The sequence below is a fragment of the Mytilus galloprovincialis genome, chromosome 9 (genome assembly GCF_965363235.1).
Source record: "Mytilus galloprovincialis chromosome 9, xbMytGall1.hap1.1, whole genome shotgun sequence".
Taxonomy (NCBI): domain Eukaryota; kingdom Metazoa; phylum Mollusca; class Bivalvia; order Mytilida; family Mytilidae; genus Mytilus; species Mytilus galloprovincialis.
The window spans coordinates 68,305,641-68,332,325 of NC_134846.1; the positions used below are offsets into that span (position 1 = coordinate 68,305,641).

At 31.5% G+C, this 26,685-nt stretch overlaps 1 protein-coding gene across 3 annotated transcripts; it reads left to right on the forward strand.

Annotated features, from left to right (window-relative positions):
* The first annotated feature begins 1,098 nt into the window (after window positions 1–1,098).
* On the forward strand, window positions 1,099–25,152 carry LOC143045744 (uncharacterized). Of its 3 annotated transcripts, none has more exons than XM_076218459.1 (4): window positions 1,099–1,193; window positions 8,508–9,628; window positions 17,378–17,548; window positions 21,057–25,152. In XM_076218459.1, exons 2-4 carry the CDS (start codon window positions 8,860–8,862, stop codon window positions 21,614–21,616), a joined length of 1,500 nt encoding a protein of 499 aa, XP_076074574.1. In that variant the 5' UTR covers window positions 1,099–1,193; window positions 8,508–8,859; the 3' UTR covers window positions 21,617–25,152. The 3 variants fall into 3 exon arrangements, with proteins under 3 accessions (XP_076074574.1, XP_076074576.1, XP_076074575.1); XM_076218460.1 differs by lacking the exon at window positions 1,099–1,193 and adding an exon at window positions 6,127–6,198; XM_076218461.1 differs by lacking the exon at window positions 8,508–9,628.
* The last annotated feature ends 1,533 nt before the right edge of the window (window positions 25,153–26,685 follow it).

Below are 26,685 nucleotides of genomic sequence, written 5' to 3' on the forward strand. Positions count from 1 at the left end.
TTGGTCGAGGTAGTTTTTGATGAAGTTGAAGTCCAATCGACTTGAAACTAGTATACATGTTCCCTATGATATGATCTTTTAAATTTTAATGCCAAATTAGAGGGTTTACCCCAATTTCATAGGTCCACTGAACATAGAAAATGATAGTGCGAGTGGGGCATTCGTGTACTGGGGACACATTCTTGTTTGGCTTTAAACTAGATGTCATGCAGTGACTGGGAGTAATCTCATGTATATCTAATCTATATAAAAAAAACCTGACCGTTGAATTTTATACAACATGAAGTTGGTTGCAAAAAGCTCCGGGACCCATTTATTATTAAAATGATGTTAAAAACGGCATCATATAAACTACACTTTGGCATTTTGATTTAGACACTGGTCTACATTTACTATCAACTGCCGATTGAACTGATACTGCCAATGAAATATTTCAACATTTTATCCTGATTAGATAGAATATTTGATCATATGTAGAGTGGGGCGCCCATATTCGCCGGGGACACAATTTCGCCGTTATATGATTTTGGGGTGTAAAAACTTCAAAGGATGGATGAAATGAAGAAATATGCCGGTGAATTATATTTTTATAACAAACATGATTATTTTTTAAACTGAGACAAAATTTTGGCAATTACCGCAAAAGACCGAAAAACAGACAACGATTTTCGGCCGATTTCCTGAATGAAAAACACGGTTTCAAAAGAAGCATTTCTAAATTATTCTTTGACTTGATTGCCCTAAATTTTAGTTCTTTTCACCTTTGAAATGTCTGCTATTCGTCTATAATGTAATTGATTTGATAAACACGACGAACATGTGTCCCCCATTGACAAAACATCAGGAAATTTCAAACACCCTTTAATCTCACTTCAGTTAAGATGATTATTTTCAAGCAAACACGTTTTCAAGCTTAAGAATATTTTGCATTGGAAGTTATCTTCATATAGAAATATCAGTTTACTTCAAAAACATATAGACCGGAACATAAACTGTACAAAACATTGAAAAATATGGCAAAAAAGAGCACCCCACTTTTATGGTGCTAGAAATTGAGACGGGTACGGATCGTTTTACAGGTTTTAGCCTCTACCGGAAACTAATGTGTTACAAACAAAGACACCACAGACAACAGTACTGGCACTGGCACTGGACCCTTCTTGATTTTGTAGATTTATATTCGCATGATATAGGTAGCTATTTTATGGTGATAAAGACCAAGTAAAGAATAACAAATCACACATGCACAAATAAATTCGAAAAAAAGTTCATTTAGATTCTGAGGCTGAAACAAGAAACACCAAACAAACAACAATTTTTTTTATTTCAGGCCATAAAAAAGAATAGGTTTGGTTGCCCAAACGCTACCTACCCAGAAAAAAGCTGCCTACTCAAATTCTTTTATTGTCCTGATTTGAAGAAGTTTTTTTTTAATCAGATAGGCATGAAGACTAATAAACACCCGCTACTTCAATTTCTCTCTTTGAAAAAAAAAAAAGAAAATGCCTACCTACCTACCCACTGTCTCAACCTTTGGGTAGGGTTTGGGCAAACCAAAATATTTTTAATTGTGGCCTCATTATTTGCCAAATTCTAACGGCGCCAAACATAACAGTGTCACCTAGTCGAAAAAATTATGATGCCTTAAAAGATGGTAGCAATGCCCATTGGCATCAGTCATCGAACGGGATTTTCCGCTACATTTAGCGTCAAATTCATTAAAAATATTTGTCATGTTTGTGATTCGTCGAAATATCTTATCCTGATTTGTCAGACGTCTCTCATAATTATCTTACCGATTTAAAAAAAAAAATTAAGCTGATTTGTCAACATCATTTAATATTTTATCGTCTAATAGAAGGTTAAATGGTATCCAGTCGTTCCGGCCCCAAACCGATCCGGCCCCAAGTCAATCCGGCCCAAAGTCGATCCGGCCCAAGTCGATCCGGCCCACGTCGATCCGTCCCCAAGTCGATCCGGCCCCATAATAAAATATGAATTAACTATATTGATTTTGGAGGAATTTGTCACACAAACTTTAACAGTATAAATGAAATTTGAAAAAAGTGTCCGATCGATGGTGGATGACAACAGGTCAGTGAAGTATTGGAGTACCAAGTTAAAGAACTATTTTAAATCGATACGAAAATTAGTGTTATTGTGTCTGTTTGTATCGCAGTTTCTACATTTTTAAATTATGAAGTTATTTTCCATGATAATTTTTACTTTGAATTTCATGGCGATTTTTATTTTATTCAGTTCACAAACAGAATAGCTAAATAAATATTTACAGTCCAATGGACCTATAAAATTTAACGCATCATTATGACTTATTTAATCAAATCATTAGTCTATAATTGGTTTGTTTATTCAACAGTTGTCTGCTGATTATGAACTAAGGTAATGCCACTCGTAATCACTTAATTCAATCCAATGCTGATTAATTAAAGTTACGTAATCTGTTTTTCAACAAAGTCTTTATAGTTTGATCTTCTGGTTGGTGTATATCATAATAATTATTTGTATTTTTTTAGGTTACATCATAGGCTTCTATAACATATAAAAATATTCTATTCTATTCTATAACACTTTTTTTTTTGTAACATCGGATATGGTCAATATATTTTTCTTATTTTGGCAATATTTTGAAAAGTTGTGTGTAGATGAAAAAAAAAGTAATATGAGTATCCATTATTCTTTATTGCAAGAAAACAACAAAACAATGACATTGAATGCACGTTTTCACTCTCTAAAATATAATATCAGCACTCTTTTATAGAAAGGATTCGGCAAATCAAACAACATTTCTCAATTTTAGAAATTTTAAGAACTTAAAAAGAAAAACAAAGTTTATATGTATCAGCTTGGGGATCGGCTTGTACCGTTCATGTACATTGTATGTAACTATTTGTTATTGTTACACAAGATGAAAGACTTGTTAGGATCACATTCAATTGAAAGAAAATGCTAATTACTGCTGGTTAATGTTGATGTCTGAATTCTTTTATATACGTTTTAATATAATTATACCCAATAATCTTAAAAACTTGTAATAAAGACATAATCAACCTAGTTGTTTTATACTCATCTAAAGAAAATATTTTTCAAAGACCTTTTTTACTTTTTTTTTTACCGTACACCTTTAACATTATAATAAAAATAATAAACATTTATGAATTACAATTAATATATATTTATTTTTATTCCTTAGAAATATTTTTTTTATTGGGGCCGGATCGACTTTCCATATGGGCCGGATCGACGTGGGGCCGGATCGACGTGGGCCGGATCGACTTGGGCCGGATCGACGTGGGGCCGGATTGACCCGAAAGCGGTTAAATTGAGAAAGGAAATGGGGAATGTGTCAATGTTTTTGTCGTCATGTACCAAAAATACCGTTAATGTCATTTGGCAAGTTATTTGTATTAAGGTTACCTCATTAGCACGCTGTTGAAAGGCTATTTTATTTATTTTCTTCCACTTAAGTTACTGCAATAAGGAGTCGAAGCAAAAACTAAGATAGTCTTTCAAGACGTCATAATTATTTAGACTACAGTGTCACCAGTGCTGCCTCCTAGCCTTTCCACTTGTAGTGTTTTAAAATTTATAGAATGTAATATAACTTCATAACAAAATGATAGAAAGTTTTAAGGCTTGAAATTCATTTTAGGAGTCTGTATAACTTCCAGATAAATATGAACACATGAATTCTTGGTACATGTATATAATACATTTGTACCATAGTTTGTTTAATTTTCCATTGAAAAAGTGTGAGGGTATCTACACTTGTAATATAAACGTATAAGGTGTCATTATAAATTTGCAAAGATAACACTATTTGCTATAGACCAAAAATTGATGATATTAATAATTGAAGGTCACTGTATGGCCTGCATTATTGATTTATAAGCAAAATCCCACAGTAAGCTATGAGTTTCAACAGATGCCACCCTGAGTTGGCTTTTACTTCAACTTTAGTCAATTTGCCTTTTCGAAAATTGATCAGTCGACAAATACTTGACTCACTCATTGTGCAATAAAATATTAGACAGTGTTGTACTTATTTTCGCCGAAATCCTGAAATTTTCACACATTTCTATACTGTGGATTCATCGATATCATTATTATACCATGTGTATACCAATAGTTGTTGATTTCATGGATATATTTCTAGATAAAAACAATTGCAAAAGTCTGATGTGCACGAATTACAAATTTTGTGAGAGCTTGTACATGTATATATGCAGACTTCAGTAATACTATGATATCAAATATCAATCATTGTCAATGAAATATAATTCTTGCTGAATACACTAAAAGTTGGTATCCAGGATAAATAAATGAATTTTGTAAAATTCTAAATCTGAATTTTGTTTGAACAAGATCTGTTTAATTTAAATCAAAACATTTAAAATGAATTCATAAGATAGATAATGCCTACATGAACATATGTATTAGGTAACCTATACCATTTTTATGCCCCATTTATGGGCATTATGTTTTCTGGTCTGTGCGTCTGTTTGTCTGTCATGTTTCAGGTTAATGTTTTTGGTCAAAGCAGTTTTTAATGAAGTTGAAGTGATATCGAATTGAAACTAAGTAGTGCACATGTTTCTTATGATATGATCTTTCCAATTTTAATGCCAAATTAGAGTTCTGAACCCAACTTCACGGTCCATGGAACATAGAAAATGGTAGTGCAATTTAGGCATCCGTGTACTATCGACACATTCTTGTTTCTACATATTTTCAGTTCATCTATAAACATAACATGCATAAGGGCACTTTTGAGCAATTAGTATCACTTGGCATCAGATCATCTATATGAACTTTGGGATGCAAATTACCAGTGACCAATGGGCTATTTTATATTAAACTTTTAGTGTTTCTAGTGTCCTAAATTGCTAATGTAACCTACAGTTGTATATCCCAGTCAATTTACCAACATGACTTCCAATTGTGTAGATACAAATAAATTGAGGAACCAGATTTATACGCTATTATGTGGTCATAGTGATTTAGATCTAGATTTGATATGACCATTAAATCAAGAAGACAATACATTTTGCAGTAAACAAATCTGTCCAAAAATGTTTTTGGTAAAAAATTATGTTGTTATTTGTAACATAAAAAAATTAGTTAGCTAAAAATTTTATAAAAGCGAAATGAAAATACCCCCCCCTCCAGCTAAATATTTTTCATAATCAATAACAATTTCATTTTTCATGTCAATTTTGATGCAATGAATGTAATTAAATATATATATAGAGATAGAGATGGCATTAATTTAAATATTATGAGGTAAAGTAATGTCTTGACTGTTATCTGATTTAATCAATCATTTTTGTCAATGGTCAAAACCCTTGTTAGTGATAATTATTTCATGATGTTACATGTACATGTAGCTGAATGAAAATTATTTGAGAAGTTTTGCCCCCTCCAGATAAAAATAACATCTGGTATAGAACTAGTTTCTACAGGAATATTTTTTGATTGATTGCATGAAAACTGAACTAGTTTATGCTGACTTTTTCTTGATTGATTGCTTTTAATATTTTTATCTGACAACTAGATTTAAACTTGTCACAAAGTTTAACACTACAACAGAACAAAGTTTACATTGGATCTTATGATACTCATGCATGGGTATACCATTGTATGAAGATTACTAAAAGACCTTTAAACCGTTCCTTCATTTTAACCAGACTTGACGTGAATCATCATAAGGTGTCTGGTTTTCGTATTTGTACCTGATTTGATATTATGGCTTTTCGTGAGAGATTATAGTTCTCAGGTTGAGGCAGTATTATGCACAGATTATAAGCTGCAGGTTGAGCGATACGGGCTCCTCTGACCCTTTTAATATTTAAAGAGTGTCCCTTCCTAGATCATTGTGTTTCAAGATTATCACTTTGTTTTTAAATCAATTTTTCCAGTCTGTTGTAAAATCAAAAACTCAAATTAAATATATTATATAACTAGATAACCTTGGGATCATTTAAAAAAGGAAGACATGTCTTTTGTAAATAATTACATATTGAGTCAACCATACATTTAAATGGACCAATTAGTCGAATTGTATGAGTTCATTTATATTATAAACATTCATACAAATCAAATCTTATTTTTTATTGTGTGTTTTTCCCAATACTGGTTTAAAATTTCTGTGTGTAGGTTTTCAAAAGTTTCTTATTTTGTGTGAGTATTTAATTCAATACTATTTAAATTAATTGTATTTTTGTATAGAATGCATAGAACTACAGTAATATGAATCACATGTAAAATGATTACTTTATTTGTATTGCTCAGTTTTAATTAAAACTTTGCATGTTTTTTTGTTGTGTCTTTTTTATATTTTTGAAAATAAGTTACAGGTATATGTGGGGTATACATCATTGAAACAGCAACACAATAAATAAAAAAAAATACATCAATATACTTATATATGTTTATGAAATATTTGCTTTCGCTTATGCTTATAGTTCACTGAATGAATCTCATTTATTACATGCATTTTAATTTCAATTTTGCTTCAGTCTGATATGCATGAAAAACTTTTCAAAATCTTTATGATATTGACTTTATCATATCATGTTCAATATTACATCAATATTTACAGTATGAATTGTAAACTTTATTTCATGTAGAAGCTAGATGTACTTTTGAGTTACTTAGTAATTAATTGTCACACACCCTTTATATACATCATTATCATACATGTATACATGTCACAAAATCACATGTTATACTAATAACAGTCCCAAAATCATAAAATTAAAAAAATGAAATAGTTTATTATACATTGCATTGAAAGAAAAATAAGAGGAATTTGTAAAATAGATATGAAGTTACTAGTCAGTCATTGTGTAAGTAAGAATTAACAAATGCTACAAAGGACTCATTGAAGGAGTTAATTGACTGAGTATCAGGATGTCCTACCACAGAGTAGGTAACCTGTCGCAATAATTGTAGAACCCGGAGTCAAAATTCAGTAATATGAAAATGGTCCTTGGTCTATAAGAAATCTATAAGAAACTATTTCTTTGTGTTTTGAGGAGAAATTGCTTGGTTATCTCTATAACTATCTTACAAAATTTCAATGTTCCTCTTAAACATGTTTGGTTCTTTGATATACATGTAATACTTGCCAATAGAAATCCATCAGTTAATCAATTTCTCAAGTGTTATTGGAAAGTATGAACCTTTGTATCAAATAAAATGTTAATAACTATAGACTGAATGGTCTTTCTTTGTCAACCAGTTTATTCGTAAATGTGAAATCCCTCTGTCTGTATCAGGGAAGGTAGATATTAAATTAGACAATAAATCCCATGTTTAATGGATCACATTATTGTGATTATTATAGGTTATTTAACTAATTGATTCTATGAATAGAACAATGATCATGATTTTATCAATTGGTTTTATTTGAAGAAATATTATATATATACTGCCATGGTCGTGATGGTAAGTATCTTGCTTTTGGGGGTGACAGATTTATTGCTCATTGTTGAAGGCCATATGGTAACCTATAGTTGTTAATTTCTGTGTCATTTTGGTCTCTTGTGGAGAGTTGCCTCATTGGCAATCATACCACATCTTCTTTTTTTTATATATTATCTAATTTCCACAAAGCAGTTCAAAAGAAAATATTTTTTTAACACCTCTTGATAAAATTGAAATGACTTCATGCTGAGGCTACTATCACATGTATAATTTAAAAAAAAATATTTGTTAAGTTTGCAGAAAAACTTTTGCCTGTAAAGATTGAAGAATTTATTTTCTCATGGTCTTTGTTTATTTACTTGTGCTATTGACATTAATATCAGGTTGAAGGGTATAAAAGTTTGATGTATTTTTAACTATCTGTCACTAGGTTGACATTGAGTGATTGGTGGTATTATAAAGCTTCAAATTTATGCCTTTAATTATACCTTACACTAAATTACCTTTGGTTATTATGATAAAGCTTTGTTACACCTGATTGGACATAATATTGTTTTCTATTACATCTATTACACCTGAAGTAATACATAACAAATGAAAGCAACATAAAAGAGATATTTTTTTGTGCTATAACAAATATGTATATATATATATATATAATTAGTTATATATTGTATTCATAATTAAATTTAATATAATATCATAAATAGAAGATGTAAAGTGTTATTACTATTTTATTGTACAATTAATACCCAATACACAAAATCAGCTGTCCAAAAGCATATCAAGGTTACCTGTCTGAAAACAGGTAAAATGTTGTTAATTTGTTATTTACACTAACTGTGGTTATTATCTTTGTATACACTTATTTACTCTGCAATAGTCCTTTGTGATATTCATTTTTAAGAGAACACGTTTTGTATGGAGCTTAGTTCAGAACAAAGAAAAGTATGTATATGACATATCTTGATGTAATACATCGAAAGAGTTGTAATTATCGAACTTTACCTTGTGTTACCTATATTATACCTATCTTTTACCTGGATTTTTCTTTATTATAGATGGTCAATAATATACAAATTCTTCATACCAGACAATGACAGTTTTATGACAAACACAGATAATAAGAGGATTTACTGCAAGGGATAAGGATTAAATTAAATCTGGCTCAACAAACTACTATACACCTGTACAAAAGGAAATGATATTTTAAACTATGACTATTTTTGCTGATGCGTTCAAAGACAAACTATACTGAGGATGTTTTACAATGCGATTGTAAATTTGTTCATATTGTGATGATCATGGACCTAATGGCAGTACAACATGGCCCCAGGGTGAATTGACTTGTGCTCTTGTCTTTGATGTTATCTTGAACTTATCATCCTGATTATATAACCAAATAAAATCATAATGATTAACGTAGGACAATCTGTCACTCAGGCGACAAGAAGAGATGAGGGCACACGCACGACAACTGAGGTGAGCAGCTCCAGTGGCTCGTCTTTTGATTCATCGTCTAGTTCTACAGTGACGGCACAGGGACATGCTACCACACAGCCAAATACTCAAGCTGTAAGACCTGATCATTCAAGTAATCCACAAACTAATGTAGCAACATCTCAGCATAATAGTAATATGCCATCCACTCGCCATATCACGACACATGATCCGAACTCTGGAATTTTTACAACTCGTGTTGAGATACGTCATGAAGCTATTCCCGACTTATTGCACTCACATGTTGTGCCATCGCAGCATGCACATGGCGTGCCATCGCAGCACTCACATGGTGTGCCATCGCAGCACTCACATGGCATGCCATCGCAGCAATCAACTCAGGCACCTATTGTTACTCGACATGGCCAGCCAGTAAGACAACCTCCACCTGCACATCTTCTCAATCAACGAGGTCAAGTACACGTGCGGCATCATCCATCTCGCCAAATACGACAACATCAACAACAACATAGACGGAGAACAAGATCTCGTTCTCATAGTAACAGTGAAGATGAACCTTGTAAGGCTGGATGCTTGTCATGTTTAGCAGCATCTACGTCTTTTCGATGGATTTTAGTAATTTTATCATTATTAGGAGTATGTTGTGTTGTGACTGGAATTGTTCTTGCTGCTCTTCATGCTGCTGGGAATAGTTTTCTTTTCTTAGCAATCATGTTTATAGGTAAGTTAAAAAATGTAAAAAAAAAATGGTTATGGTTTCTGATATGAAATATTCATATGGTAATATTTTGATAAGGTTAAAAGAGGATTTAGTTTTGTGTACACTTCTGATAATGGCAGACTGGTAAAGAAAGACAGATATCTAGTGAGTGCAATTTTAGATAATAAATAACATATGAACTTTCTGATAAAATGTGAAATCTCCAGAAAGGATAACATGCTTAATATCTTCAATCAAATACAAGACAATACAATACACACAGTAGACTTGGCAAAAACTTATATTTTTTGTCTTTTTACATACCAATTTAAATATTATTATGGATTTTGTCATAAGAACCATTATCAGTTGAAGCAATCCATTTTATTATGAAACTTTAATTTACCCATTCAATTATTCTATACTTTATTTCTCTTGAGCATTGCCTAATCCGATGAAAATCTAGCCAACATTAAAATCAATGGATTTATTATATGTCCAGCCTTTAATTTAAGGATTTGTGAAATAAAATTCCCTATCAGATTATAAGTATACAATTAAAAGTGGTTTAATTTATAATATACAGTAACATTTGTTGTGCCTTATTTTGTCTGATCTTCATTGTTATTCAATTTGACAAAATTGAATTTCATATTAAATTTCATCAATTTAATATTACAGTTTCCATTTTAATTTTTGAAGTACAATGTAGCTTGTGTTCTGGTTGTAAATAAATTAAAAGTTAAAGTTATAATAGGAATCAAAAGTTACAATTTGATTCATATAACTTAAAATTTAAAAGTTAGTCTTGGGGAAATTATAATAACCATATAGATCACCAGCACACCTCCCTAATATTTAATAAATACCATCATTTATAAGGGATTACATGAATGTGAATCTATTTTCATAAACATGATAACACTTTGAATTCAACTTTTAGTGTTTTACACAAAAGTAATAATGTTGTTGCACTTGATTAAACTTTTGCCTTTGAGCACTAATATGTACATAAAGTTGATCAGCCGTTAAATGCATATGAAGACTTGCATACAAATTTTATTTCAGCAGCAGTTTTGATAAGTTTTGTATAAATCCTTCTATCTTCCTATTATGATATTTAAATAAATGAAATGTTGTGAACCAGATTGACATGGATTGATTTTATCAACAGATCATTGGCATGATTGGGTATGATATATGGACCATGTGTTAGCAATCCATCATGATTTGCCTTGGGATATTTTAAGAATGTACAGTAAGAGAATGTCAATATACATGTACATGTAGTTTCCTTATTGCTTGTCTTTCCTTGTTGTCTATGGTTCCTCAATTTTCCACGAAAGCTGAAATAATTAGTCTAGAAACAGATGTGGATCCAGGATTTTGAAATAGGGAACAGAAGGGGCACCAAGAAGGCCTTTTTTTGCAAAACAACATCTTTTCTTGTCATAAACTGATACATTGTACTTAAGCTTAAAGTTGAAGTGTACTCTTCCTGTAGTTTATGTCAATATTGTTAAGAAGGATAAGAGTAAAGATATAAGTCTTGTTTCCTGTATTAAAATAATCTCTCATACTTTCACTTTTTATTCCCCTAATCCTTTATACTTGTTATATAACTGGTTTCCTAAGAAACAGGAAGCACATGGTGCATCTTTGTTGTTGCATTAACATGATTAACACATGTGTAGTACTTATTTTTGTTGTTGGAGTGCTGTCTCATTGACATATATTATTATAATAATATCCCACATTTCATATACATATATGTATTAAACTATATAATGTTCTAGTATTAAGAGTAGTTAATAAAATGATAAGTAATAGTAAAGAGGGTTGCTAGATTTAACCCTAAAAATAGATGTTTGTATTATATCGAATCAAATAGGAAAAAGGACAAAATCATGAAAATGTCAAATTTTGGTGTCACTTCTATGCTGAAGATAATTCTGGAATTATTTAGTACAATATACACCTGGTATTTTATCATGGTCCATCAGACCTTAGACCTTAGAAAATTTATCAAGTGGTAGATATCTATCTTGGTTTCATCACTACTGATAGTTCTGGTTCACTGAACAGGGTGTCACCTACACCCATCATTACATTACTATAATATATACATATCTTTTGAAGGATCTCTTTCAACTGTAGCACTTCATAAGTCCAATATGCATATAATCTAGCCCAGATCTATCTTATGACAGGTTAGTGGATACCCAGAACTTAGTGTATTGACAAGTGGTCATTTGATACACAAAATCTATATTACCTGACAGGTATAATTTGTCTTTGGACCTCCAGGTAAATACAAGGTGCTGATAACATGACCAGTTTAATTAAGATATATTCCCTATACCTGTATAGGATTAGAGAAAATTTATACAGATAAATTGGAGTTAAACTGGTATATTTGCCAGACAGTTTGATGTAATATGGATTATAGGGTGAAAATTTGACATGATTGACGTTTGATAACAGTCTGTATATGGTTTGAGATAGACCCCTACTGAGTAGACGGAAAATCCTTATCAGTAAATTGGTGCTGTTTTGTCACGGTTTCATTGATATTTCTTGATAAGATTTGGCAAAATAATTTAATGTTTATTTTTTTATTGAAAAATTAAAAGCTTTCCCTGATAACTGTTTATATAACATTTATCAGAACAGTCGAAACACATATAAGATAAAGATTAAAGATATCTGTAAAAAATAAATCTCCAAATTCTAAGCTTTTTAATAGAAATTTGGAATAAAAACAATATATATATATATATAGTACACATACATAATGCCACAAACCATAAACAGAAGGTGATTGTGATTCTGAAAGATTTGTGACAGTTTTTATACGATCGCAAAAAAAATTTGCGGTCATATATTGGTATGACGTCATCGTCGTCGTCGTCCGAAGACACATTGGTTTTCGCACTATAACTTTAGTTTAAGTAAATAGAAATCTATGAAATTTAAACACAAGGTTAATGACCACAAAAGGAAGGTTGGGATTGATTTTGGGAGTTTTGGTCCCAACAGTTTAGGAATTAGGGGCCAAAAAAGGGCCCAAATAAGCATTTTTCTTGGTTTTTGCACAATAACTTTAGTAAAAGTAAATAGAAATCTATGAAATTTAAACACAAGGTTTATGAACACAAAAGGAAGGTTGGGATTGATTTTGGGAGTTTTGGTCCCAACAGTTTAGGAATTAGGGGCCAAAAACAGGTCCCAAATAAGCATTTTTCTTGTTTTTCGCACCATAACTTTAGTATAGGTAAATAGAAATCTCAAGTTGGTCCAAATCGGGTTCCAAAATTAAACTTTGTTTGATTTCAACAAAAATTGAATTCTTGGAGAACTTTGATATGCTGAATCTAAACATGTACTTGGATTTTTGATTATGGGCCCAGTTTTCAAGATGGTCCAAATCAGGGTCCAAAATTAAACTTTGTTTGATTTCAACAAAAACTGAATCCTAGGGGTTCTTTGATATGCTGAATCTAAACATGTACTTGGATTTTTGATTATGGGCCCAGTTTTCAAGATGGTCCAAATCAGGGTCCAAAATTAAACTTTGTTTGATTTCAACAAAAACTGAATCCTAGGGGTTCTTTGATATGCTGAATCTAAACATGTATTCAGATTTTTGCTTATGGGGCCAGTTTTCAAGTTGGTCCAAATTGTGGTCCAAAATTAAACTTTGTTTGATATCAACAAAAATTGAATCCTTGGGGTTCTTTGATATGCTGAATCTAAACATGTTTTTAGATTTTTGATTATAGGCCCAGTTTTCAAGTTGGTCCAAATCGGGTCCAAAATTAAACTTTGTTTGATTTCAACAAAAATTGAATATATGGGGTTCTTTGATATATATATATATATATGCTGAATCTAACCATGTATATAGATTTTTTATATTTGGGCCCGGTTATCAAATTGGTCCATATTGAGGTCTAAAGGATCCAAACTTGAAATTTATTTGATTTCATCATAAATTGAATTTTTGGGATTCTTTGATCATGTTGTTGATATGCTGAATCTAACCATGTATTTAGATTTTGGATATTGGACCATAATAGGTAAAAGTTTGTAAGCTTAAGTTCATTAGACCACATTCATTCTGTGTCAGAAACCTATGTTGTGTTAACTATTTAATCTCAATCCAAATTCAGAGCTGTATCAAGCTTGAATGTTGTGTCCATACTTGCCCCAACTGTTCAGGGTTCAAACTCTGCGGTCATATAAAGCTGCGCCCTGCGGAGCATCTGGTTGTCATTTACTGTATTTAACACAACGTTTTATAATTTTGGGTCCTCAATGCTCTTCAACTCTATACTTTATTTGTACTTATTTGGCTTTCTAACTATTTTGATCTGAGCATCACTGATTATAAGAGTCGAATATAGACGAAACTTGTGTCTGGCATATCAAATTATAAGCCTGGTACCTTTGATAATTAATCAGAGTAAATGTCATTAGTTTTCTTGAAACATTGGTTGTTTTTTTCCCTGGATGATAGTAATTGTTTCCCTTCACAGAATCCTGTAAATCCATATTGTGCAGGTCGAGCTTGATATTGACAGTAGACATTTACCTTTCAAGATGTTCAATGGTAATGCAGCAGATGGCGATATCGGTGATCACTTAAAGTCTAGATCACCTCAATCTAGTTTTGTTCGGTTGACACATATATGTATGTACATGTCTCTGGTTGACAAGCAAACATACCAAATAAACCACTGTATGCATGGTCTGCCATTACCAAAAACAAATAGAATATACATGGAATGAAAAGGACACAAAAGCAATCATTATTTGTGTTAATTGCACTGGTAACTAATTAATCTTTGGGAAATGACAAATGAGAGCAATCAAGAAAAAACAACTTTACACTGTTTATTTATCAATTAGTGTTATAGTAGTTGTCATACAAACAATAAAACATTTGTTTTCACTTCTTTGTACATATATGTTGGTAACAATTTATTGGTCTTGAAATGGTACTTATTATCAAGCTACTATTACCTTATTTTTTACAATAAAGGTGAAGATTGTCATAAAGTTTTATGACAGTGTCCTTACACTTTATAATCAATACTATATACATGTACTTCAGGGTAAATAGTTTTGATATCTATATTGATTTTAAATGATACTTTTGTATTAGAATTGTAAGACCATATACTTGTCATACACTTTTAGAAAATGTGTGATACAGTCCAAATAGTTAGGTTCTTTAGTAGGGGCCTTCTTGGATGAAGGACAGAAAATTGGGAATACTCCTAGAAAAGGACAGTTTTATAGAATAGGGACATGAATTTAGCCTTGTAACCTGCCACCTTTGGACACCCTAAAGAGTAATATTACACAGTGGATGAATTATCACCTAGTGTTGGACTAATGTTGTCATGTGGTGACCACCTACATGTATGGATCTGTAGGGGTAGTAAATTTCACAGGGGGTTCATGGCATCATGTCTACAGTTAATGGTGACATCATCTATTAATTTTTTTTCTCATTGTCTATTCCTAAGTCACCCTTGGGGTTATGAGCCTTGGTTAAACCATCACTAACCAAGCTCTGTGGTCTATAACATACAAGCGTATTCAATTCATATTCTGATTTTTTCAAATGACCACCTCCGTAATGATGACTGACTAAATTGATTTGCTCTAGCAACTTGTTCATCCTAATCGGCCAGTAGCTTGAGCTAATTTTATTCTGAAATTTATTTTAGTGTCATAAAAAGTATTTCAATCATGTTTATGCATTGTTTTTGTCTCGCTTTGACAGAGTCAAAAAGCAAGACATAGGTATGCTCTTTCTGGCGTCGGCGATGGTGACAGCACCAACAATGTTTTAGTTTGTGATTAGGTCTACTTTATGGGGAACGACCAGTGGTAGGTCAATGATATTTAGTATGCAGTTGTATAATCATTGGCATGTCTCATTTCCATGGAGATAAATTGGCTCCACCCCCTTAGTCATGGTCTATTGACTTTGAAATTTTTTTTAAGCTATCATGTATTAGTTTGTGATTAGGTCAGTTCAAGGGGAACAATTAGTGGTAGGCCAATGTAACTTGGTATTCAGTTGTATCAGCATTGGCACATCTCATTTCCATGGAGAATATTTGGCCTCGCCCCTCAGTCACAGTCTAATGACTTTGAAACTTATCTTAGTTTACATGTATTAGTTTGTGATTAGATCAGTTTAAGATGAACTGCTAATGTTAAGTCAATGTTATTTCATTTTGGTATGCTAATTTATTGGTTTTTGCAAGTACCTTTTCCATGGAGATTATATAGCCCCACCCCCTCTTCATGGTTCATTGACTTTGAAACTTTTACATAGTTTACAAGTTATTGTTTGTATTTAGGTTTGGGAACGACTTATAATAGGTCAATGGTATTTGGTATGCAGTTGTATTAGCATTGGCACATCTGATTTACATGGAGATTGTTTAGCCATGTAACTCAGTCATGGTTCATTGACTTTGAATATTTGCATAACTTGTGTAAGATGTTAAAGTATTGCTATTTTTATTTCAACATTTGCATAATCAAAATTAAAAAAAGGTGAGACATATCTCTGTGATAACAGTTTTTTCATCTGTGCGTCAGAATTTTTCTGTTATTTTAATAGTCCCATTGCTTCTTTTTAATACAGGTACATATATTTTTCCTAAATTATGTGTCACTTTCATTAATATTTCATATATATGCATAGATGCATTCCAGCATGTCCATGATGTCCAATGCAAGATAGTCATGAAGATATATAAATAACTTTTAAATGGTCATGTAGGGTTATTTATTTTCTGATTTTGGTTTTATTACAGTCATAAAGTATTTGGGTCGAACTCGAACATATCTTATGCTGTGATATAAATCTTTAAAACCAACAGTATCAGCAAGTGTTCTTACACCAATTGACATGTGTAGTGAAGTTTAAACAACTTGTTTTGTTCAGGAAACATGCACTGTTACTTAAAATAGATCAAACATAAACAGATAATATAAATTCATTGCTTCCGACATTTACTGTACAAACAGATTTTCTTAAAGAATACTTAGTATTAGTGAAATAATATTTACACAGATCCCTGACAAAGTTTTAAGCTTTTAGGCTTTGTCGTGTTTGTCATGTCTTTCATTGTCTACTGTCTTTTTTATTTTTTTTTTGTTATGTCATGATTGAAAATCTCAATCAAAGAATATTTTCCTATTATGGAAAAACATTTCTAATGTTGTCCTGCATAGATGAGAAATAGGGAAACATTGTGCATTCATACAGCCTATTACGTGGTTATTAATTATGAAGGGAGCAACCATTTAACTTCAAGGGAGGTGATGTGTTTTTTTTGTGTCTGAGTCAGATTTTTTTTCCCAATCTGCTATATTTGTTTATGACTATCTTTTTTAGCATGTATTATTCAGCCAATTGTTTTGTTCTTTTTTCATTTGTCTTGCTAGGGTGTCTTATATATAAACCTACTATAAGAAATGGGTTTTACTCATTGTTGAAGGCTTTTCAGTGACCTATATATAGTACTTTACATCCTTGTCCTTTTGTCCCTAGTTGATAGTTGTCTTATTGACATCATACCACATCTCACTCCATTTGATATAATGCATTATTATTAAAACAAGCAACATTCAATGAATCTCAACCAATCCATTGAAAAAAACACTCAATGTTAAATTAAGAAAATTAAAGTTTAAACATTAAAAAAAACAAAAACCCATTAAGAATTTCTTATATTTCAGGTTTGGGTGTTCTTTTGGTTGTTGTAGTAGCAGTTGGATGGAAATGTACACCTAGAGGTCATGAACCTTTACATGCTTTGTTTGGTCTTGGTGATTTTCGTAGGCGGAGAGGAGGTAGAAGAAGAGGACGAAGACGTGGTCATCAGAGAGGTGATGAAAGGTGGTATGGAGGTAGGTTCACAAGTAAAATATATAATTATAGAACTTAAAATATAATATACATCTAAAAAAGAAGATGTGGTATGATTGCCAATGAGACAACTCTTCACAAGATACAAAATGACACAGAAATTAACGATTATAGGTCACTGTATGGCCTTCAACAATGAGCAAAGCACATACCACATAGTCAGCTATAAAAGACCATGAAATGACATAGTAAATCAATTCAAAAGAGAAAACGAAGGGCCTAATCTATGTACAAAATAAAAAATGAAAAACAAATATGTAACACAGCAGCAAACGTTATCACTGAATTACAGGCTCCTGATTTGGGACAGTCACATACAAAATGTGGTGGGGTTATAAAAAACATATAACATGTATAAGTGGGCCCCAACCCGCTATTTTATTTGCCTAGAAATAATACTGATATCTTTTATCATGACTGTTTAACACATTCTAATTCTTTTGTAAGGACTTAACACATTGTGACAAATTTGTTGAAGTGAACAATACTAGTACACGTAGTTTGTTTCCAGGAAGTACATGGTCAGATCATAATTTCATTTTGGAATTAAGTGTCAGCACTTTTGTGATAAGATTCATTCGTAGTGCCTATCTTTTTACTATGAATGAAAGAAGTTATGGGGTTATATATGTTAAACGTCAGTGAGACAGCGTTGTTAAGTTTGATGTCTGAAATAAAGCAAGCTATTTTAAGAAAAGGTCACATTTTTAAGCACTGTAAATTCATTTGTGTCTGAACTGTTTTAACTTCATGTATATAAAGTACAAAAGTGTATGTATTTCATGATACTCCTGAGGCACTGCCCTATATCTATGTGATATTTCCGTATAGACCACATTGTCTGTTGTAAAGTCATCTAACCTGACTCCACAAGTCTTAATACATTTCTTTGTTCTTTACCACAGTATGTATGTTTTATTTATAATCAACCCATGAGGAAAGGTTGTCCTCAAGCTGAAGTCAGCCATATATTTCATTACTGTGCAATGCCTGTAGGCAATGTTTTATTTAATGATGTATCATAAACATAATGTCAAACCAGATTATGAATCAAATTATATTTTTTTTACATTTCCTTGATAAATGATTTATAAAGAAATGAATTTAGTTCCACAGGGACATTTCATCCAGGTCGCTGAGCTAAAAACCTAAGTCATTATGAAATTTAAATTGAGATGAAAGCTTTGTTTACTTGTTAGTTTCCCTCAAGGTTGTTATTTTTAAGTAGAGAAAAAAGCTTTTATATCTACATGTAGGTGTGTGGTTGACTAGGTTCATTGTTAGGGACACTCATATGTATCCTAGTATTAATAGTTGTTATAATTACTATTATTACATTAGACTTTGTATTTTGTGGTAACTTTAATGTCATTGAAATTACAAGAGAGTCATAGTTCTGTTTCATTAAACCTTGAAACCTTTATTTTATTTCAAGTATGTTTTTAAATTGTAAACAACATTTTATTTTTTTGCTATTCTTTATTGTTCCCCAATGCATGTATTGAATTATTTATATACATCCTTTGCTTTCAAATTTTGGGGTTTGGGTATTCCTACTTAAAGTTTATCCAGAAAAGTGTTTCTTATGCACCAAATTAAAAAAAAAAAAAAAAAATGGTTTAATTTTATGTACCATATTGTTTTTGTGGTAGTTCATTGCTTTTTTGTCGAGCCTGCAACTTTTGTTGCAGAAAGCTCGACATAGGGATAGTGATCCGGCGGCGGCGGCGGCGTTAGCTAACTTCTTAAAAGCTTTATATTTTAGAAGTTAGAAGACCTGTATGCTTCATACTTTGTATATAGATGCATCATGTTACGAACTTTCCGTCAGTCACATGTCCAATGTCCTTGACCTCATTTTCATGGTTCAGTGAATACTTGAAAAAAAAGTTCAGATTTTTTGTAATGTTAATTTCTCTCTTATGTTAAGTAATTGGATAACTATATTTGGTATGTGCGTACCTTGCAAGGTCCTCATGCCCGTCAGACAGTTTTCACTTGACCTCGATCTCATTTCATGGATCAGTGAACAAGGTTAAGTTTTGGTGGTCAAGTCCATATCTCAGATAATATAAGCAATAGGGCTAGTATATTCGGTGTATGGAAAGACTGTAAGGTGTACATGTCCAACTGGCAGGTGTCATTTGACCTTGACCTCATTTTCATGGTTCAGTGGTTATAGTTAAGTTTTTGTGTTTTGGTCTGTTTTTCTTATACTTTATGCAATAGGTCTTCTATATTTGGTGTATGGAATGATTGTAAGGTGTACATGTCTAACTGACAGGTGTCATCTGACCTTGACCTCATTTTCATGGTTCAGTGGTCAAAGTTAAGTTTTTGAGTTTTGGTCTATTTTTCAAATACTTTATGCATTAGGTCAACTATATTTGGTGTATGAAAATATTTTATGATCTATATTTCTGTTATGCAGGTTTTATTTGACCTTGACCTCATTTTCACGGTCCATTGCTAAGTGTTAAGTGTTTGTGTTTTGGTCTGTTTTTCTTAATTTATAAGCAATAAGTCAACTATATTTGTTGTATTGAAGAATTGTTAGCTGTACATGTCTGCTTGGCATGGTTCATCTGACCTTGACCTCATTTTCATGGTTCATTGATTAATGTTTTGTTTTCTTGGTTAATGTTGAGTTTATGTGACAGTTGTAATAAAGCTTTATATTTAGGTCTATCAACATAATATCAATGATTAGTAAAGAAGGCGAGACATTTCAGCATGTGCACTCTTGTTTTTTAAACAGATAGGAAAATCATAATGAAAATATCAAAGATAATTTGAGAGATGATTTACAATGGTTATTGTGGTGGTTTATTAATATTGGCAGGTGCATCTATATGTACAATTATATTTTTAACATTGGCAACCTCTTTTAACCATCATATACAATGCTGGCATGTCATAACTAAGTGTTTCATGCAGCTCCGCATAGCATTACCAGTTGCAACTATCAAGTCCAAATTTAAATTTTGCAACTCTTCAAATCCAGTCTTGACAGTAGTTATTATTTGAATTTATGAGAGAGTTTGTAAGTTAAACCTTGAAGTGTGAAGGTTTACATTACCACAATAAATTTCCCAACCAATAAAACTAACCTGACAGTTAAAATCACTATCAAATATACACGAACAAACAGAATAAAATGGTAAACTGAAGATATACATTAATAACAAACAGTATGCAAGGTTGAGAAGAAAACAATGAACTCAAAAGTTTTTGTGAAGTTTTGATATGAATATTATCATTTGTGGATTACACCTCATCGAAATAGCAACCATACAAAATAACAAAACAAAAACAATTATTATTTGCACTGATTTTCTGGTGCTTGTAATTAATAAGGTGCCTTTATTTATACTGAATGAATACATTGCTTACATTTTTAGTTTGAGTTCTAGTATGTAAATAAGTAGAATATCTGTGAAAAGACATGTTGACATATATACCAGTTCAATATTTTCATTTATTTTTCAGGAGTTATGTACCCTGAATTTCAGTACCGCAGACCTCCCCCATCATACAATGCATCATTACAAGATTCATTACATCAGTTAGCGATGGCTCAGAGTGCCATGGACATGGAAGAGGATGACATACCAGCAGAAGACTATAGTTTACCAAGTTCCAATCCTCCGTCCTATAGATCTCGCGCCAGTACTGTTAGAACTGGTATACAGATAACATTTCCTCCCAATCGTGAAGGTCTTCCCAATTCCAGACCACCTACCTACAGGTCACATGTTAGTACTCATCCCTCTCGACCTTCACTACCTCATGACATGGACTCTGCAGGAGGTGACGTTGCCTTTACTGGTCCCGATTATGATATAGCTAATATTGACGATGTGAATATGTCGCGTACTCACAGTAGACAGCCCTCTGCTAGTGCAAATTCACATAGTGCTAATCATGGAGAACCTCTAGATCATATTGTTCAGCAAACATTACAAACGTTAGATGATGCCACCATAGAGGGACAACGAAGGAGTAATGATGACAACGATGATGATTACCCACAATTCACTGCTTTGTAATAACAAGCTTAATATATGGATAAGGAGCAGGGATTGTAAAACGAGCACACTTTCAAAACTTGTGATTCTAAGCAATGGAGCTGAAACGTTTCAAAGTGATATCATGACTCACCAAAAAAGGAATTGTCAAAGTATCTCTAAGGAAATTGTGTCCCTTAGTGGCTTCTCATTGAAAAGACTAAAGAGAGGTTCTCAGAATCAGCTTTAAAGTATAGCAACTGAAGTTGTTTCCTAACAAGAAATCGTGGAAAAAAAAGTAGGCCAGGACGTTCAAGACATATCATACTTTCTATGCAAATATTTTTTTTTCGTACAATTTTCATTGTGATATTATCATAATGGCAGCATTATAATTTAAAGACACAATTCAGTATTTTATTTAACGCTTTCTAATGTTGTAGTTAGAAAGTTTTAATCTAACTGTTAAACTTTAAAGATGTCGCTTAAATAAGAAATTAGTAGTAATTGTGTAGCTGTGCAATAAATGGCAAAAGGATGAAAGTGTAAAAGTCATTTCTCCTTCCATTACTTTTAAGATTTCAGTTTGTTTAGTAAAAATCATGTATAAAGAGTTAAGCTGTTCATTGAAGGTGCTTAGTGCTATTTTAGAGCTTTAACCCTTATTTCTTAAGTATGGTTCCAAATTGTTGTAAGTGTGTTAATTATTTAATGATAAGGATCAAAATATTTTAATATCAATAGTTTTAAAAGTCATGTGTAAGCTTTTTTTTTTTTAAAAGAAATGACAGAATGTGATTTTAAAATAATTTTCAATGAAATGTTAAAGAATTTTAAATTAAATGCTCTAGGCAGTATTGTTTTGTCAAAGACAAACAACACCAAGATAATTTATAATTTAATATTACATTGCCATTTATAATTTAATATTACATTGCCATTTTTGCCATTATATATGTAATAATGATCTAGATATATGAAAAAGTCATACCTATAAATAACACCAAAGTAAAGATACATTCGTGCATTTTAATTGAAGCAGGTGCCCTCTAACAGCTATTATTAAGTTGATTATTAGAGTTCTCATCATTTTCATTGATTTACAATAGATTTCTTTGTGTATAGCAGATACTGTGATGGTGTAATAACATATCATGTGTTCAAGTCTTTCAAAACAAGGATATTTCTTAAGAGTTTTTGTATATCAGTTTTGTTTAATACATTGTTGCAAGATATATAGTGTTGTTATGATCTTTTTACAATACCTGTTCATCATTATTTCACACATTTCATAAAACATTCCAATATCAAGAATATATTATATATTTTCATGTATAAAAAGAAGTAACTTATATAAACATTAGGATCCTGGTCACAAATATTTTAATATTTTTATAGGCATTGTTATGAAGGATTTTTTACGACATAGGTTTTCCGCTACAACCATCTGTTTTTTCTTGACTTATTTATGAACTTTTACACTACGTTTGGTTCAAGGAAAACAAGATCCCTTGGCTTCTTACACAAATAAAATTGAGAATGGAAATGGGGAATTACACAAAGTTCACTTTCACTTGACAATTTTTGTTTATTTTAAATGAAAATTGTAGAACAAGTTTACTTTTTATTGTCTATATTTAGAAACACTTTACAGTATGGCCTTTTAACGAGTGTCTTAATTTTTATCAACCTGTAAGGTTAGGAATTTCGACATGAATCAAAATACATATTTTTTCTTTTCTCTACCTGCTCAAAGTTGCAATCACAAATATAAAAAATAAAACCTTTATACTAGTGATAAATCTGCAGGACCAGTACATGCAATTAATTCAAAAGCTTCAGTTGACAAATTAAAACTTGCATAGTGAAATTATTATATACTCTGATCTCAATTATACCCTACAAGAATGAGGAAAAACATAAGACTTTCCATAGATCTGATCTTTAATGAATTCCATAGGATAGATTATCTGTGATTAATGAAATATCTCAGCATATCAACATGATGTAATATTTTATCATAATGAGTGAGCTGGTATTGTTTGGTAAACCTGTTGTAATCATATGTACAAAACTGAAATACCAAGGGAGATTATTCTTTGTGATTTGCTTTTTTTAAGCCATGATTTAAGAAAAAAAAAATCACAATGGGCTTGTCTTTTTGTTGTTTCTAATTTTTAATATTCAAATATAACTGTCTCATTATACTAGAGTATGGCAAAAAATTGTAAAATGTTTATTGTACATACATGTATGTACTTTCTGCCAATTAGGAATTTTGTAAACTTATCTAAAATGATATGTTTCTTAATCCATTTAGACTTTTGAATTGGTGCATCAGCTTATTTTTACACTTTAAACTACTTCTTTTTGAAATGATTCTTGCTTAGTTTTAACGAAGCATTCTCTAACATATTAATTTAAGTAAAGATACTTAGTACATGTATAGTATTTATTGAGAATCATGAGAATTTTAATTTTTTTTTTAAAGTACAATCAGCTGTTTTCTAGACTAGATATTTTCCTCTTGAGCTCATGTATTCCTTGAAAGCAAGAAGTTGATTGAATATTATAATGCTACAAATATATTTGAGATTTTTGTTTGGTGTGCCAAAGACTTGTATATAAAGGAGAAAACTATTATTACTTTTGTGTTAAACTTTTTTTTAAGACATAACTGATTAATGGATTAAGAAGGAATAGTTTTGTTCTCTTATTTTCTTATTTTTAAGATCTATAAAACTGACAAAAATAGGATTTGCTTAGACAAATGAAATATGTCATTTATGGATGGTGCAAAATAAGAAACAGGGGGGGGGGGGGGGAGTAACTATAGTATTCACTGGGGAAAGGGGGTTGAGTATTTTGGATACATTTATGTAATGGGCAATTATGATTTTTATGTTATTAAAAAAACATTTTTTGAAGCAGTGGAATGCATTTTTATAGCATGTTTTTTCCAAGATTTTTAAAACAGTTAAGAGGCAGTTGAATGTATTTTTTATTGCAAGGTTTTCTTAGATATTTTTTTTAAGAGTATGAATTTTTTAGACGGCAATTTTGTTAAAGACAAAAGGTAAGGCTATTATGGGTCTAGTCTGTTTTAATGTACTGTTTTTAAATGATTTCAAATAGTTCTTCATTCTCTGAAGAAATGAGATTTATAAGTGTGTATCAACTCATTTTAGAAACATACTTTTAATCATTTCGTTTTATAAGTTTAACACTTTAGGATATATTTTAATCTGGACAAGGAGATAAAAACTTGTTTTCCCAAATAACATTAGATGTTATTTTAGATTTTAGATTTTGTATTAAACATGTTTAATAACTATTTCATTTTCCTTGTAACAGAATAAAAGAACAAGAAACAGTACAGTGTACATACATATCATTCCAATGTTTTCTTGTGATGTTTTTGTTGTTATATATGTTATCATTCAGTACCAATTATTTATTAGTTGTAAATGTGTTTTTATATGTGTTGTGTTTTTTAACTGGTTTCATTCCATCTTATATTTATTTAGTATCTTTTAGAATCCTTTTTATAGGATTTGCAATAAAATTTTAGAAATGATTTTTTGTCTTTCTTCTCATTTGTATAATTTATAGATGAAAAACAAACAGACAACTCCATGGCTACAAAAAAAATAAGACAAATACACAAACCAAAGTTCACAAAACACAACATAGAAATAATGACTACCCGCAACATGACCCTATCAAAAACTGAGAGTGATCTCAGGTGCTCCGGAAGGGTAAGCAAATTGTGCTCTACATGTAGCACTGATTGTGTTGCTCATGTTATTACAAACCTGGTTTATATTCTAATTCGATAGGTCATATTGGTGAAAGATAAACAGGATTGCAGTAACTACTTAAGCAACATATCTTAAATCATCTGTGAAACAAATATTTCATAACGTTCAACCAACTTGTGATGGCGTCCGTAAAATTCGTGAAGGGATGATTTCAACTTCACCATTTTGAACTCTTGGTTTAATAGCTTCCATGTGAGCAGTAACCATCTATTAAGAAAATCATGATAGGAAATACAACCTCAGGAATATCGTATCAATTAGGAGATACATAATGGTACTCCATATGTAGGTGCTGCTGGAATGTTGCTACATAGAAATGGAAAGTTCCCAATTGGGAAGCTGAAATCATCTATTTTGTCAGAAAGTTTTGTTTTCAACCAACCCTCATTGTCAACTTCTAGATGTAAGTCAAGATATGAGGCAGACTTAACTGTATCTGTTGTATCCTTGTATCTAGTTTGATGGAAGAACATCATCTAAATAGCGGAAAGTAAAGTTGAAGGATATTGCTAACTACTTTTGTTTCTATATAAAGTTCCTGTATGAAGTACGCCTCATAAGAATAAAGGAAAAAGTTGACAAAAAGAGGTGCACAGTTGGTTCCCATGGGAATGGCAGATATTTTGTTGAAAAACTTGCCTCATAACGTAACAAATGTGTTGTTAATCGAGAAATCAAGCATCTTGATAATATGTTTCAGAGAATTTTTAGTTTGAATCAGAGTGATTTTTGTCGAGCCTGTGACTTTAGTAGCAGAAAGTTCTACAGGGATAGTTATCTGGAGGCTGCAGCGCTAGCTAACTTCTGAAAAGCTTAATGTTTTAGAATGTGAAAGACCTTGATTCTTCATACTTTGTATATAGATACCTATGTTACTAAGTTTATGCCTGTCACATGCTCATTGACCCCATTTTCATGGTTCAGTGACTACTTGAAAAACAGATTCAGATTTTTTGTAAAGTTAATTCCTCTCTTATTATAAGAAAAGGGATAATTTGGTATGTGCGTACATTGCAAGGTCCTCGTGTCAGTTGGACAGTTTTCACTTGACATAGAAGGAAAAGTGCTTTTCCGGGGTCTCTTAGTTTGCGCAATATTATTTAAACTGCAGTTTATATCTTATCCAAATAATGTCGCCTGTTCTAAACAAAAAAATGCAAATAAAAAATTCTTCTACTAAGTAAATGTTACCAACTATCCATGTAAGACATAAAATCAAGACCAACAGCTAAGAATGTTAAAGTGTCAAAAAAAATATCTAAAAGAGGGACGAAAGATACCAAAGGGACA

Bases quoted from the DNA above. Each gene is read 5' to 3' on its own strand.
- LOC143045744 (XM_076218459.1), top strand. From the start codon at position 8,860: ATGATTAACGTAGGACAATCTGTCACTCAGGCGACAAGAAGAGATGAG. The intron at 9,629-17,377 runs GTAAGTTAAAAA...CTTATATTTCAG, and splicing joins CTTAGCAATCATGTTTATAG to GTTTGGGTGTTCTTTTGGTT. The intron at 17,549-21,056 runs GTAGGTTCACAA...TTTATTTTTCAG, and splicing joins TGATGAAAGGTGGTATGGAG to GAGTTATGTACCCTGAATTT.